The following is a 14,492-nucleotide window of genomic DNA, read 5'->3' on the forward strand; positions in this document are numbered from 1 at the left end:
TGGGGGAGCCAGAAACAGGAGTGGGGTCGGGGCTGGGGCCAAAGTCCGCGGAGTCGGGAACGGGGGCGGACCGAGGTCCAGCACCCGGAACTTGGGCGGGGCCAGGGTCGGGAGGGGTGGAGGCGGGGTTGGGGACTGGGACGGGACCCGGGCGGGGCCGGCAGCCTGAGGCCGGGGCAGGGGCGGAGCCTGGGCAGGGCGGGGCGGGAAAGATTTCCTGAGTCGCTGAGGAGGGAGGGAAATCAGTGGGAGGAGGAGAGACAGGACTCCGCTGCTTCGGCTCGGCTCAGCTCTACTGGAAGAACCCACGCCTCGCGGCTCTGCTTTACGCCCTCCACCCGGGCATGCGCCCCCCGAGCATCTGGCAGCCCAGAGCCCGCGCCGCCCCCCGGAACCTCCCGAGAGTCGGCTGCGCAGGATGGGTGCCCTCGGTCCCACGCCGCCGCCGCCGCTGCTGCTGCTGCTGCTAATGCTAGGTAAGCCTGGCCCCCGCCTTAGCCTTCAGCCCTGCCCGGCAGGTGCCTGCCATCTTCCCTAGCATTTCGGAGCCCTTCGCAACCCCTACTCTGTCAGCGGCGCCTCCAGATCACCCAGCCAGCCTGGGGGGGGGGGGGTGAAGTCTCTTCAGCTGTAGGCCCCAGGCTGGGGCACAGTGAGCACCCATCGAGGTGCTGCCCCAGGGACTGCCAGGCCTCCGGGAAGGTCAGACCCCATTTCTCAGCAAGCACACCTACATCCTAAGGTCGCTGCGCCCAAATGCTGCGACTCCTCTCTGCCTCACACTAAGCTTCAGGCCCAGCCTGGGGTGCCCGCCCTGCGTGGGCAGTGCCTGCGGGCCTTCAGAATTGCCGGAGTTGGCTGGAGGCCCGGTTGCCGGTTCTGCTCACGATCTTTGAAGTAAGTCTCCCCTGATTGCATCCCGCCCCCCCCACACACACACCTCATCCTCTGAGGTTGGGCGCTGTTCCCTCTCTCACTCCCCATCTCTGACCTGGGCTGGGTCCTTCTTTGCCCCACCTGCCCTCTCCCAGATGGCACTTGGCTCTGTACCCTATTTCCCCGAAGATAAGACCTAACCGCAAAATTAGCCCTAGCATGATTTTTCAGGATGACATCCCCTGAACATAAGCCCGCATGCCTCTTTTGGAGCAAAAATTAATATAAGACCCAGTCTTATTTTCGGGGAAACACGGTAGCTTCCCACCAGTTGTCACACCACCTTAGTCCCAGCTTCCCTGCCTGGGGAGAAACCAGGCTCCATGGAGACTGAGCTGGGATTTCCAAACGCCCTGTTTCTGTCATGGTGGGTGTTCATGGTGGCGTGTCCTGGGTCTGTTGCATGGATGCATGACGGCAGTGACTATGGGACTGATTTTGGCATAAACTGGAGGGCTCCCTATAGGAGATGGTCTAGAAAGGAGTGTGGCATCAAGACAGGGAGACTGCCTGTACAGATGATCAGGAGACTGAAGCCCTTAAAATAAGAGCGTGGCGAGGGGGATGAGGGTGAAGGTGGGGGTAGTCTGTCTGCCAGGATTTGTAGCTGCTATAATCTAGGCTTAGGCTGATGTAGTCCCAGCCCCCTTTTCTAGACCAGAGTTCTACAGCGGCACCAGCAGAGTCCCTGTGGGACTAGAATGAGTCCTCTCCTTGGGGCCCTGGGCAGGAGGCAGAAGGATGTCAGAGGGACCAGTTGCCTAGCATTTGGCCTATTTTCCCCACTGGGCAGTGTGGAGCAGAGAGGAGCTCATGGGAGATGGGTAAGTGTGATGCACAGAGATAGAAGAGCCTGCCGAAATTGGGGGACACTTATATTTATTTCAAAGATGAGGAAAATGGTATAACTTGCCCAGAGAATGCATCTCGTGAGTGTTGGGATTAGGATTTGAACTCAGATCTGTCTGACTACAAAGCAAGTCTCTCTGTTCTCCCTTCCCTCTCTGCTAACACAGAGGAGGGGACCTGGCTGAAGAGAGAACTGCTGGGCAGCTGGTTTCCTAAGGCAGTAGGGGTGACTTTCTCATGAGATCTCCAAGCATCAGCAGTTGTGGAGCCAGGAAGGTGGGAGGGGGCCCTTCAGAGTGGAGTCAGCCTGATGGTTGGGGAAGGTGGAGGCCCTGGAGGAAGGTGTCAGCTCAGTCATCTTTGTCAGCACCCTGATTATGAAGTGCTCTCAGGCAGAGCCCTCCTGAGTCACACTCACTATCTGAATGGAAGCTCTTATCTCTCCTCAGTATGGAAACGGAGGCCTGGGAAAGGAAGGGATGGATCTAGGCCATATAACTGGGGATAGGAATGGGACAGACTCCCAGCCTGTGCTCTAACCAAGTGACCACAGTTCCCCTCATGACTCAGCCACAGGAGGAAGGACAAGGAGCTGGGCTCAGGTGGGAGAATCGAGAGGAGGGAGCGCTTCTGAAAGACAGTGATTGAGCACAAACTCGGGGTTTTCTTCTAGCCCCTGGGGACAGGCTGTCGGGGTGCCCCTGGGAGTGACATTCTGTTTGGTGAGATCATCTCCTCAGGCCTCACTCGCCTTGGCGCTCCCTATCGTCCTCTCTGGCTTTGTCCCTCCGCAGGGATATGTGGAACCATCTAACGACAGTAGGATCTTGGCCAAAACAGTGTGCTTCTCTTGCCTTACCTTTCTCATCTGTAAAATGGAGGCAGGGCTCTGTCCCAGGCCTCGTTACACTCTGGGGTTCTGTGATATTATCTAGTGGGGATAGGAGAGAAGCTGAGCCCTCCAAACTGCCAGAGTATCTGCTGGGGCAGGCTGGGGCCTAGAGGAGAGAAAGAAGACAAGGGGCAGCTGGGGATTTTGTGCTTCCCTACAGAAAAGGAACCATATGTAAATAAAGGCTTTTGTTGGGGGTAAGGCGGGGCATTGGGCATCAGCTGGGCTAGCCTGGAAGATTGGCAGGCACTGGGGGGAAGGGATCTTCTGCCTCCAGAGGCCAGAGCAGAGCCTGGTTCTTGCCCCATAAGCCTCAGCTGCCTCAGCAGTCCGGTGGGGTAGGAGAAGCAGTGAGCTCATGGCACAGCTGGAGGGAGGAGGGCATTGTGTGGTGAGAAATGACATTGTCTGTGCCCTGTCCAGCTTGGGCCACTGGCTCCATTGTCTGGAGTCCCCTGGCCCAGGTGACACAGCTAAGCCAACTAGCCCTTCTGAGCAAGATTTTGCCAGCTCCTCTCAAACAAGGGAGGGGAATATGTGGTCTCAGAATCCCTTAGCTAGAAGGCTCCATTGACCAGGCCAGAATGGGAACCACAGACATGATACTGGAGGTTGGGAGGAGGGAATCAAGTTACAGCTGGAATCAGAAAATGGTTACAACAGGAAAAAGATGTTCTTTCTGTTTCTGGCCTGTCAGAAATGGCATATTTCTGGGTTCTGAGGTAAACCGGGCTCTGTACCATCTCTTTGAGACCTAGGTGTCTTACCTGCCAGCATCCTTACCCTATTCTCAGAACTCTGCCCAAGCTGCATACCAACTTTCTCCAGATTTCCTTTCCTTTCAGGGGCAGGGGTCAATAATGGTGCTGGTAGTGGGGGGATGGATGCAATGGGAACCAAGGATCCCCAACTTCTTCTCTCTTTCCCTACAGGAGTCCGGTGCTGTGCCCGAGAGGTGCTGGTCCCCGAGGGGCCACTGTACCGCGTGGCTGGCACAGCTGTCTCCATCTCCTGCAATGTCACTGGCTATGAGGGACTTGACCAGCAGGACTTTGAGTGGTTCCTGTACAGGCCCGAGGCCCCAGAGGCTGCACTGGGCATTGTCAGTACCAGGGATAGCCACTTCTCCTATGCTGTGTTTGGGCCCCGCGTGGCAGCTGGTGAGGTACAGGTGCAACGTCTGCAGGGTGATGCTGTGGTGCTTAAGATCAGCCGCCTGCAGGCCCAGGATGCTGGCGTTTATGAGTGCTACACACCCTCCACTGATGCCCACTACCTGGGCAGCTACAGCGGCAAGGTGGAACTGAGAGGTACTAGACCCTAGGAAAGGGGAGGGCCACCCCCCACAGAAAAGGCAGAAAGTCAGGGCCAGGAGGAACCTATAACCACCCCTCAGATTTTGCTGCTGAGGAACCTGAGGCCCAAAGAGGTTAAGACTTGCACAGTCACCCAACAAGTTAGTGACTGGTCTGGGTCTCTAAACCATTCTAGCGCACGGCTCTTCTTATTCTATGAAGCTACCTCCTGGGAGAGCAGAAGTGTCCTTAAGCTGTCTGGTCCCCTCTCCATTCCCTGATAGGGTGAATCGACTCCATTCCTGGAGATTCCAGGATCCAGATTTGGGGGAGGTGGGGAAAAAGCAGAGGTATGGTAAGAGGAGTGACACCATGTGACATTCTTGCTCTCTTATTTCTCTTCTGAGAAGAAAGACAGAACCACTTTTTGAGCATTTCAAACAGGTCAGTCCCAAACATAAGGATGAAGGTGAAGGGCTGGTTCTATGAAATTCAACAAGTACTTATTGAATGCCTGTTATGGGCCCAGCACTGTCCTTGGCACCACTGGGTTACAGCAGAAATAATGCACCATAAAATCTTCACCCTGTAGGAGCTCACTGTCTATTTAGAGAAATAGGTTGTACATAGGAAACAGTAGCTCCCAGCCCTCCCTCACTCCAGCTGTTCTCTCCAGTTCTTCCAGATGGGCTACAGGTGTCTGCTACCTCCCCAGGGCCCCGAGGCCGCCAGGCCCCGACTTCTCCCCCTCGCCTAACAGTGCATGAGGGGCAGGAGCTGGCACTGGGCTGCCTGGCACGGTCAAGCACGCAGAAGCATACACACCTGGCGGTGTCCTTTGGACGAGCCATGCCTGAGGCGCCGGTGGTGCAAGGGACTCTGCAGGAAGTGGTGGGACTCCGGCCTGACCTGGCTGTGGAGGCTGGTGCTCCCTATGCTGAGCGGCTAGCTGTAGGGGAGCTGCGGCTTGGCAAGGAGGGGGCTGAGCGGTACCGCATGGTGGTGGGGGGCGCCCAGGCCGAGGATGCTGGCACCTACCACTGTACTGCCACCGAGTGGATTCAGGATCCTGATGGCAGTTGGGCCCAGATTGCGGAGAAGAGAGCTGTCCTGGCCCATGTGGATGTGCAGACACTGTGTGAGTATAGGAGCTGGGAGCCGTGGTATCTCTGGGTACTTGGGGTACCAGATGGTCATAAACCAGGGAGCCCACCTTCACTAGAGTGAGCAGTCCTGTTAGCATCACTTCCCGCTATACCACCCATGACAGTTTTTTCTGCTCAGAGTTGGGTATGGAGGTAGGAGGGCCATGGCTGAGGGGAGTGTTGGGCCCCTGGGTATAGGAGATGGTCAGACCACGCGAGAATCAGATGGGTGGCCTCAAAGTTGCTGCTGTCAAGCAAACTACAGTTGGGGAGTAAGGTGCCCCTCCTGCCTCCGTGATAACCTTTCCCCCTCCTTTGTTTCAGCCAGCCAGCTGGCAGTGGCCGTGGGGCCTGGTGAACGTCGGATTGGCCCAGGGGAGCCCTTGGAACTGCTGTGCAATGTGTCAGGGGCACTACCCTCACCAGGCCGTCATGCTGCGTACTCTGTGGGCTGGGAGATGGCACCTGCAGGGGCACCTGGGCCTGGCCACCTGGTAGCCCAGTTGGACACAGAGGGTGTGGGCAGCCTGGGCCCTGGCTATGAGGGCCGGCACATTGCCATGGAGAAGGTGGCATCCAGAACCTATCGGCTACGGCTGGAGGCTGCCCGGCCTAGTGATGCAGGCACCTACCGCTGCCTTGCCAAGGCCTACATCCGGGGGTCTGGGGCCCGGCTTCGTGAAGCAGCCAGTGCCCGCTCCCGGCCCCTCCCAGTGCACGTGCGGGAGGAAGGTGAGAGGATTTGTAGAACCTTTTCCTTCTGTTTCTATGCCTCTCTCCCTCTCCATCAGCTGCCTCCATCCCTCAGTCTCATACTCTTCTTCTAAGATTGTGGGAACACCTTGAGTTTCCTGGGGTGTTGCTTGGACAGCGGTCCTGACCCCATGCTCCCTCAACCTTGCATCTCCATGGCCTTTGTTGTACAGGTGTGGTGCTGGAGGCTGTGGCGTGGCTGGCAGGAGGCACAGTGTACCGCGGGGAGACCGCCTCCCTGCTCTGCAACATCTCTGTGCGGGGTGGGCCCCCAGGGCTGCGGCTAGCCACCAGCTGGTGGGTGGAGCGACCTGAGGATGGGGAGCTGAGCTCGGCCTCTGCCCAGCTGGTGGGTGGCGTGGGCCAGGATGGTGTGGCAGAGCTGGGGGTCCGGCCTGGAGGAAGCCCTATCAGCGTGGAGCTTGTGGGGCCCCGAAGCCACCGGCTGAGACTACACAGCTTGGGGCCTGAAGATGAAGGCGTGTACCACTGTGCCCCCAGCGCCTGGGTGCAGCATGCCGACTATAGCTGGTACCAGGCAGGCAGTGCCCGCTCAGGGCCTGTCACAGTCTACCCCTACACGCATGGTGAGTGACTCCTATCCTCCCCTCTTCACTTACCGCCTTCCTCCAGCCCCATCTCTTATTCTCTTTCCATCTGATCCTCCTGCTAGTGTCCCCTCTTTCTCTCTGCATCACTTCACACGAAGAGTCTTGAAAATCCAGCTTTCAGCCCCCTAGTGCCCATCTGTCCCAGGGTTCTTGGTAGATTTTTGACTTGAATGCAGAGAGGGCAGGGAGTGGGCCGGATAGAGCTGTCTGTGAATGGGGAGGAGGTGGGTGCAGACAACTTGATAGAGAAGGTGCTGGGACTCCAGTGGGAGAGTGGGTGGAGGGAATCATCTCTCACCTAGCCCTGGGCACCCTGTTCGTGCCCCTGCTGGTGGGGGCAGGGGTTGTCCTAGTCACGCAGCCATCCTCTCTCACCTAGCCCTGGACACCCTGTTCGTGCCCCTGCTGGTGGGTGCAGCGGTTGCTCTAGTCACCGGCGCCACTGTCCTTGGTACCATCACCTGCTGCTTCATGAAGAGGTTGAGAAAACAGTGATTCCTCACCCCCCCGCCCCAACCCAGGTGAGGGAAAAGAACTCCCAGCCTTGCCTTCCTAAGTCCTGAGATGAGCTGCTTGCTCCCCAGCCCCACCTGGAGGACGAGCCAGCTCACAGTTCTGCAGGACCTTGTAGGTGAGTGAGGGCTGTGACGGAGCCCCACTCAGGGCTCTTAGCTCACTCCATGCTCTCTCTCCAGTTCGCACAGGTCTTGACTGTCTTTCAGCCCAGCTCCAAGCCCACCTCCGGTTGCCTGGACACTCTGTCCCTCTGTGCTACCTTCCTTTAATTTATTTGACCTACTCCCGCCCAGAGTGGGGGGCATGGCCTCCATTCCCTACTCCGTTCCTGACTCCTCCCTCCGGCCTTCTGTTCTTGATCTCGTACCCAGCCTGAAGGGAGGCTTTCCCTGTCCTACAACTAGTTTTTCTAAAATGTGAATAAACTTGTTTTATAAAATCCAGGGCTGCTTGTCTTCCCTACCATAAGGCTGTAAGAAGCTGGGGGTTGTGGCACTATTCTGGATGCCCCAAGCCTCTGTCCACCACAAACCCCATCTGGCCTCTGTGGGCCGTGCACCCACCCCAGGAGGGGACACCTGGATTCCATCTGCTACCTGAGCTGTCAGTGTCGAACCAGTTCTTGTTAGGACTTCTACTCGGAGAGGGGAGCACAGAAAGGGGGGGTCCTCACTCCCAGGTTCTCCCAGGTTACAGGGCGCAGGCTTCCAGCAGTGCCCTTTTCTGAGTTCCCTGTACTACGCCCTGTCATTCTGCTGGTCCAGCTTGTCTTGGACATAAATCCTACCACCAGCCCTGGGGCCTCAGTCTTTTTCTTCCTGATCTTCATTATTCTGTCTGACAGCAGCAGGATAGAAGCCCCAGAACACAGCGCCTGGATGGCGGGTAAGTCAGGGGAGGCCTGTGTGCCCACAGAACCCCTGCATACACCACCCCTACCCAGGCCTTGCCTCACCCCTCTGCGTAAGAATTCTCTGATCTTAGAATTCTTACTGCATTACACCTTAAGAGGCACTCAGTTTACCTCTTTTAATTCATTTATTTAAACACTTATCGAGCATTACTAGTTTGCTACTGTTATTTTTAAAGATGGGGAGAGTGAGGCCCAGAGAAGTGAGTCATAGAGCTAATTAGTGACAGTGTCACAACTAGAACCCAGGTCTCCTGACTCCTTGCACTGTATGCAGTAGTACCCTGAGTGGTGACTAAGTGGCGAGGAAAGGTATGGCAGGGTCTCAGTAACTTCTATCCAGGCTCAGTTTCTCTGCCCATTCAATTGCAATGGGTTAACTACTGTGAGAGAGAGAGAGAGAGAATGTGTGTGTGTGTGTGTGTGTGTGTGTGTGTGTGTGTACAGACAGCCCACTGCCTCCTGCCTAGTCTCTAGCTTTTTCACTGAATTAAGCCAAAATGACATTTCATCCTGCATCCCAACATTTGTTCTTGGGGGAACAGATGACATCAGGGTTCCGGAACCTCATTTTTGACTGATGGTGACTCAGGTGGCCCTGTGACCTGAGGCAAAGACGTCCTCTCTGAGTGGACCCAAACTGGCATGGGGTCTCTCCAAGACCCCCATTCCTGTTTCTAGGAGGCACATGTCCCACAGGACCTTAGCTTCCCAGCCTGGAATGGAGCAGATTTGGGTGCTTTCCTCCAAAGGGCTCAGACTTTTATTAAAGGACAGGAGTGGGGTGTAGCCAGTATTGGAGGGCATGCCTGCCTGGGCACACACTTTTCTCCCACGAGGCCAGCCTCAGGTCCCCTCTACCTCTGTCCCTTCTCAGCTTGCCATTGATCTTTCCACCATCCTGGGGGACTGCCCCTGGTGACTGGAATGACACCAAAAGGGGTGGTCAGGGGATGGGAATAGCATCTGAAGGGGCCCCTGTCCTAGCTGGACAGATAGCAGGCCACAGACCTAGACAGATGTTAGACACCTTCTCTCACATTCTCTCCCACATTTAACCCTGCCTCCAAAGTCCTACAAGGGCAGGTCCAGTATGTTCGCTACAGTGTCTTTCCTGCAGACATCTTTGCTGCAAGAATTTTTGCCCCAAACATTTTTACCACATAACTAACTGGCCATAAGGCAATTTTGCTGTGAGAGAGATAAAAATAACTGGTTGACAGGTTGTGTGTGTGTGTGTGTGTGTGTGTGTGTGTGTGTGTGTGCTTGTTTGGTTGCTTGAATTTGTCCATTGACAAATCAACCACCTTTAGTGGACTTAATATATTTAAGCTAGTTGTAATTTTGGTTTCATTTTTCCACTAATGAAATTCTCACAGTTACTCTCATTTTTACATTGTATAAATCTTAGGTAGTTCTTGTAATGGTCTATACAGTGATGAAGAGACATGATGGTGCTGGTCTTAAAATAGTTAGCATTTCTTCCAGAGGACGATGATATGCCCCAACCGTTGGTTTCTTATTTTGAAACACACTACATTGGGAGGAGAGGCCAAGGGCCCTCTTTGAAAGTGCAGAGTTGAACCCACATTTCCCACAGAAATAAGACAAGTGCTTAGGTACAAACACAAAATAAAATAAGTTATTTATACAGTATTGCCATGAATCTACACACTTTTAAATGTATTCAAATACTTTGTATTTTGCAATAAACTCTTTAATTTTGTTACGTTCTTTTTACAGTAAAATTACCTTATAATCAATTAGGTATGTGGTGAAAATGTTTGCAGCTAAAATGCTTGCAGCAAAGATGCTCCTGTGAAAGTAAGAACCTATAAAGGATTCCCCCCTTTGCCACTTCCTGCTCCAACTCCCCATCACCTCTGCAGGAATCCCCTCAAGGTGTGCTTACTGCCTCCTCCTATCAGTCTTGCCTACTTAGCTTCCCCAAACACCATCTCTAGTTGTCACCACCCTATTTCTATTGACAGGTGAGTCCCTGGGCCCAGAGTTAAACTTGTCAGCCTGGGTTTCAGGGTACCCTTTACCTACACAATAGACTCCACCCTTTCTATTCCAGTCTCCACCCCAAGGACCCTCATCTCCTCCTCTGCTACTCTTCAGCTTGGCTGCCCCATCTCCTGATACAACCCCTGGTGTTTGCTGATGGCAGTGGTTCTCAAACTGTAGTCCCATTCCAGCAGCATCAGCATGACCTGGGAACTTATTAAAAATGCAAATATTTGGTCTTCATCCCAGACCTATTGAGTCAGAAGGTCTGGGAGTGGGACAGCAGTGTTTCCACAAGCCCTCCAGGTGACTCTGATGCTATAGCTGCAGGCTTAGCTCCTTCTCTGTGCTGTGCTCAATCCCTAGCTTTCTGATTACCAACCCCTCCTACCCCTGCTTGGAGAGACTTCTCAGGTTCTTAATTTTAAAGTTGCTATGGGCATATTTCTGTTTCTCCCATGTGCACTGTATTCCAAGATAGGAAATGGGTCTGTGGAGACAGAGTCCCAGAGAGCAGTTTCCAGACTCGGCCTCACGTGGAAAGGTGCTGGCTCGGTTAGCAGATGGCCATCAGCTGTAGCCTATTAACCATTGGCCACTAATATAACTGTCGTGGCTATGCTAGCAAGCGGTTGGTGGGTTGGTTGGCAGAGAAGCGGATGGCAGATTAGGCAGATTGTGGCACCTGCTTCCTGTGTCTCCAGCACAGCCACCAGCAAGAATATAGTGGTATGACTCCCCTATCTATGGCTCCGTTGGTGTTTCTTTTTGGTTTCACCATATCCTGCGTTCTTATGTGGGCAGCGGGACCAGAGTCCCCGCACGACACACAGCACAGCAAGCAGGGTACAGCACCGGCCAGAATCCCCAAAGAGGTAATGGAGCAGTACATACGTGTGAAAGCTCAGTTTCGGGAGACCCGTGAAGAGCGGTGCCAGGAATGGGAGGCGAGGTCTGCCTGGGAGACTCGAGCCTCCAGGTGGCACACCACCCTCTTGGCCATAGAAAGTGTTGCCTTCCTTTTGGTAGTCTGCTGCTGCCATAGGCTACAAGGGTTGCGGACATCTTACATCAAGGCCTCCACCCACTCAGACCCCTGACACAGTGAGCAGGATTCCCGCCAGGTAGGAACGGTGTCTGACTCTGAGCAGGAGGACAGGTGGCCCCTACACTGTGTGTGGTGCCCAGTGGCCACTGTTCTCAGGAGTTGGATCCCCGAGGAGGGATGGGAGGATGTGGATGGCTCTCCAACCAACATAGGAAAAGCTGTGCAGCTGCCGGAGAGCTGGATCCCCATGGATGGGTGGGAAGACATGGATGGCTCTCCAACCATCATAGGCCAGAGAAAGCGAAGGTCGTTGCAGCTGTGTGGGCTGGGAAGTGCTTGCTGGGGCGACCAAAATGCGGGACTTTTGGTCCCATGGGGAGACGCTTGCTGAGGCCTCAGTGGAAGATGCGGGTGACGTCAAAGTCGTCCCTCACCCACAGGTTGGGGAGGACTGGGAGCCCTCACCCTGCGGAGAGGGCACACATTGTGAGGCCAACGCACAGCCCTGGCAAATGACTATGGACTATGGGGAATTGCCTTCCATCCCTGATTTGATGGACCGCTTGACTTTTTGCTTGGGAATGTACCACCGTGTAGTGGAACTGGCGTGTAGTGGAACTGGCGGATGTTTGCTTCCTTTGTCTCGCCCCGCCGCCAGCGAGACTGTGGTGCAGGAAGACCCCTTGTTGGGGTACATGCAAATGTTTGCTTCCTGTGTCTCGTCCAGCCGCCAGCGAGACCGTGGTGCAGGAAGATCCCTTGTTGGGGTACAGGCAGATGTTTGCTTCCTATGTCTCAACATCCACCGTCAAGAATATGTAAGCACCTTGGCTGTGAGCCACTATTGTTCCAGCACGGTACCCTGAGAACCCTGGCTGTGCCCAGGAAGTAGGTAGACATCGAGGGACAACCCCTGGGACCTGACTTGAACTGGACTAAAACTTTTTCTCATGAGCTGTGTTCCTGACAAAGGGCCCCTCGCAGAAGATGCTTGTTGCGTGGGTTGTGAGGCAAGACCCTGGAGGGGTGGAGTGTGGGGACAGAGTCCCAGAGAGCAGTTTCCAGGCTCTCAGCCTCACGTGGAAAGGTGCTGGCTTGGTTAGTAGATGGCCATCAGCTGTAACTAGTTGGCCATCAGCTGTAGCCAGTTGACCATTGGCCACTAATGTAACTGCCATGGCTATGCTAGCAAGCATGGATTGCGGTTGGTGGGTTGATTGGCAGAGAAGTGGACAGCAGATTGCAGCTAGCAAGTGGGGTAGGTTGGTTGGCAGAGAAGCGGACAGCGGATTGCGCATTGTATGGAGCCTACTTCTTATATCTCCAACCCAGCCTCCAGCAAGACTATAGTGGGATGAACCCTCCCATTGGTATTCCTTTTTGGCCTCGCCATATCCCGCATTCTTATGCGTGAAGCAGGACCAGAGAACTCGCATGACAGGGTCTTGGACTGTTCACCCCCCATATGCTTGGTTCAGTGTTCTGTACCCAATGGGCACCCAATGAACAATCTGAATGACTTCCTCTCACTGTGCCCTAAGACTAATTCTGCTTTCCCAAGGGCCCCTATGTCTCAGGTCTAGTGAACTCACTCTCTCCATCTCTCCCTGGTCTTCTTCCTCCTCAGAACCTCTCTCTCCCTTCCTACATCTACAGAGGTACTTATGAAATCTCACTCCACAGTTAGAAAAGAGCTCTCTATTCCCAGGGACCCAACTCTGGCAGCTCCTATTTCCTGTTTCTCTGCCCAGTAGACAAGGTAATTCACACCCTGCTGATCCACCTCTATAGTCTTGCATCCTCCCACTCAGCCTATCACAGCGGTGAGGGTGGGGTTGGGAGGGCTCCCTCCTTATCTCTGCCCACCTCCATCCAGCTTTCTCTCCTCTGCGTCAGCTGGGGCTACTGTGTCCAATGAGACAGGTGTGCCATACACAGGGAGGCTGGCTGAGGAGGTGTGTGGGAACTAAAATCCAGCCCACACTCTGCTCCCAAAGCCACTCATGCTGATTTGCAGTGGCATCAGTCTGGAGAAAAGGGGTGCCTTTTAGAATTTGCACAAAGGTGCTTTATGGGTTAGCAGCAGCTCTGAGTGTATCACCTGTCTGTCGGTCCATTTACCTATGCACCAGCTGTCTCTATCTGCTTCCACCTTTCCATCCAACCCATATAAATCCATTCTTCTGTCCATCCATCCACCCATGAACAGATGTGAAGGTCAAACACGACAGGGTAGTAAGTTCACCCATTCCCCACCCTCCATTCTCCTGAAATCAGGATCCCTCCCTTCTACATTGGATCCTGGACTCAAGATTCTGAGGGACTTCTCCAAACTTAGTGTATTCCCAGGGACCTCGCCTGTCTCCTTCTCCACCTCCAATATCCAGCTCCCCAGGTACCTGTGTCTGGCCCTGCCACAGGGGTGTGGAGGAATCTGGTCACACCTTGGACTCACTCTCTGGCGGTGGCAAACAGCCATTCTGTCCCTTGTCAGCGCCAGCCCCTCCCCGTACCCCTTCCCCCACTCCCTTCTCCTCCTCCACCTTCTCATCCAGCCGGCTGGGGATGGACCAGTAGAGATGGGCGTCAAGACGGGCAGCTGCCTCAGCCAGCTCCCGGGCGCTGCACGAGGGTGTGGGCACCTCAAAAGTCTGGTGGAAGCTGGCATAATCCACCTCGTAGAAACCGTCCTCCAGGGTTAGCACTGATGTGAAGCGGTGGCCCCACAGCACCTCATCCACCAAGTAGGAGCTCCGAGCTTGGCACGTCATTCCTGGGGGGGAGGGGCATGAGTAAGGGGGAATCCCAGCCCCAGGCTTCTCTCTCCTGCCTCTCAGTCCACAGCCCTATTCCCAGCACCCTTCCCTATATTCCTTCCCCAAGGGGCCCAACCTCTTCCGTCCAGCCTACTTTCTCCCCCTCCCAACTTCTGTACTTGCTCAGCTCACCTCTTTTCCAATGCCCAGCTCCTCTTCATCTCCAACCCACTCTCCTCTCCACTAGAGATGCCAATCAGAGCTTAGCCTTGAAATTTACCTTGGGGATCATCAAGTGCAACTTCCCTCTCCATATAGGGCTCCCACTGGAGCATTCCCAATTGTGGGCAACTGGCTTGTACCTGATTACCTCCCAGAATTGAGAGCTCACCACCTCACAAGGCTACCACTCCTTTGCATGATGGCTCTAATAGTTGGGTTGTTCTTTATATAGAGCTAAAATCTGCCTCCCAGGATTTTACTCCCTGGTTTCATTCCCCTGACATATGACACCCCTTTAAGTATCTAAAAACAGGAGTCTCAGGTTCTATCATGTCTTCTCTTCTTTAGGGTGAACATTCCTCTCACCCTCCACCATTCCTCACGTGACCTGACTTCCCAAAATTTTACTTTCTTGACTGTAAACCAGAATGGCCAAGGAGGATCCTTTAAGTACTTTGTTTTAAAGGTACTTAAATTGTGGCCTGATCCTTACATGAGAGGGCTCACCACCTTTTTTCTGGCCATGATGCTTTAGCTAATAGGGTCCAA

The 14,492-nt window shown here is 54.4% G+C and overlaps 2 protein-coding genes across 12 annotated transcripts in view; one reads left to right on the forward strand and one right to left on the reverse strand.

Annotated features, from left to right (window-relative positions):
• Positions 1–14,492, reverse strand: part of KCNJ9 (potassium inwardly rectifying channel subfamily J member 9) — a 38,560-nt gene that overhangs the window by 11,210 nt on the left and 12,858 nt on the right. For 9 of the 11 annotated variants that reach the window (XM_074321995.1, XM_074321996.1, XM_074321998.1 and 6 more), the window contains one exon: positions 13,509–13,738. In XM_074321995.1, the coding sequence (XP_074178096.1) occupies positions 13,509–13,738 (230 nt within the window). Of the gene's footprint in view, positions 1–8,016; positions 13,739–14,492 lie in introns of those variants that run through there. The other 2 variants (XM_019716456.2, XM_019716450.2) reach the window with 1 other exon arrangement.
• Positions 41–7,440, forward strand: IGSF8 (immunoglobulin superfamily member 8). Its single transcript, XM_019716433.2, has 7 exons — positions 41–476; positions 3,610–3,987; positions 4,649–5,110; positions 5,442–5,849; positions 6,044–6,457; positions 6,861–7,002; positions 7,177–7,440. Exons 1-6 carry the CDS (start codon positions 419–421, stop codon positions 6,974–6,976), a joined length of 1,836 nt encoding a protein of 611 aa, XP_019571992.2. The 5' UTR covers positions 41–418; the 3' UTR covers positions 6,977–7,002; positions 7,177–7,440.

Source organism: Rhinolophus sinicus, linkage group LG17 (assembly GCF_036562045.2).
Source record: "Rhinolophus sinicus isolate RSC01 linkage group LG17, ASM3656204v1, whole genome shotgun sequence".
NCBI lineage: Eukaryota > Metazoa > Chordata > Mammalia > Chiroptera > Rhinolophidae > Rhinolophus > Rhinolophus sinicus.

Excerpts from the sequence above, each read along its gene's own strand:
- IGSF8 (XM_019716433.2), top strand. The coding sequence starts at position 419 with ATGGGTGCCCTCGGTCCCACGCCGCCGCCGCCGCTGCTGCTGCTGCTG. Across the intron at positions 3,988-4,648 it reads CGGCAAGGTGGAACTGAGAG|TTCTTCCAGATGGGCTACAG; the intron begins GTACTAGACCCT and ends TGTTCTCTCCAG. Across the intron at positions 5,111-5,441 it reads TGTGGATGTGCAGACACTGT|CCAGCCAGCTGGCAGTGGCC; the intron begins GTGAGTATAGGA and ends CCTTTGTTTCAG.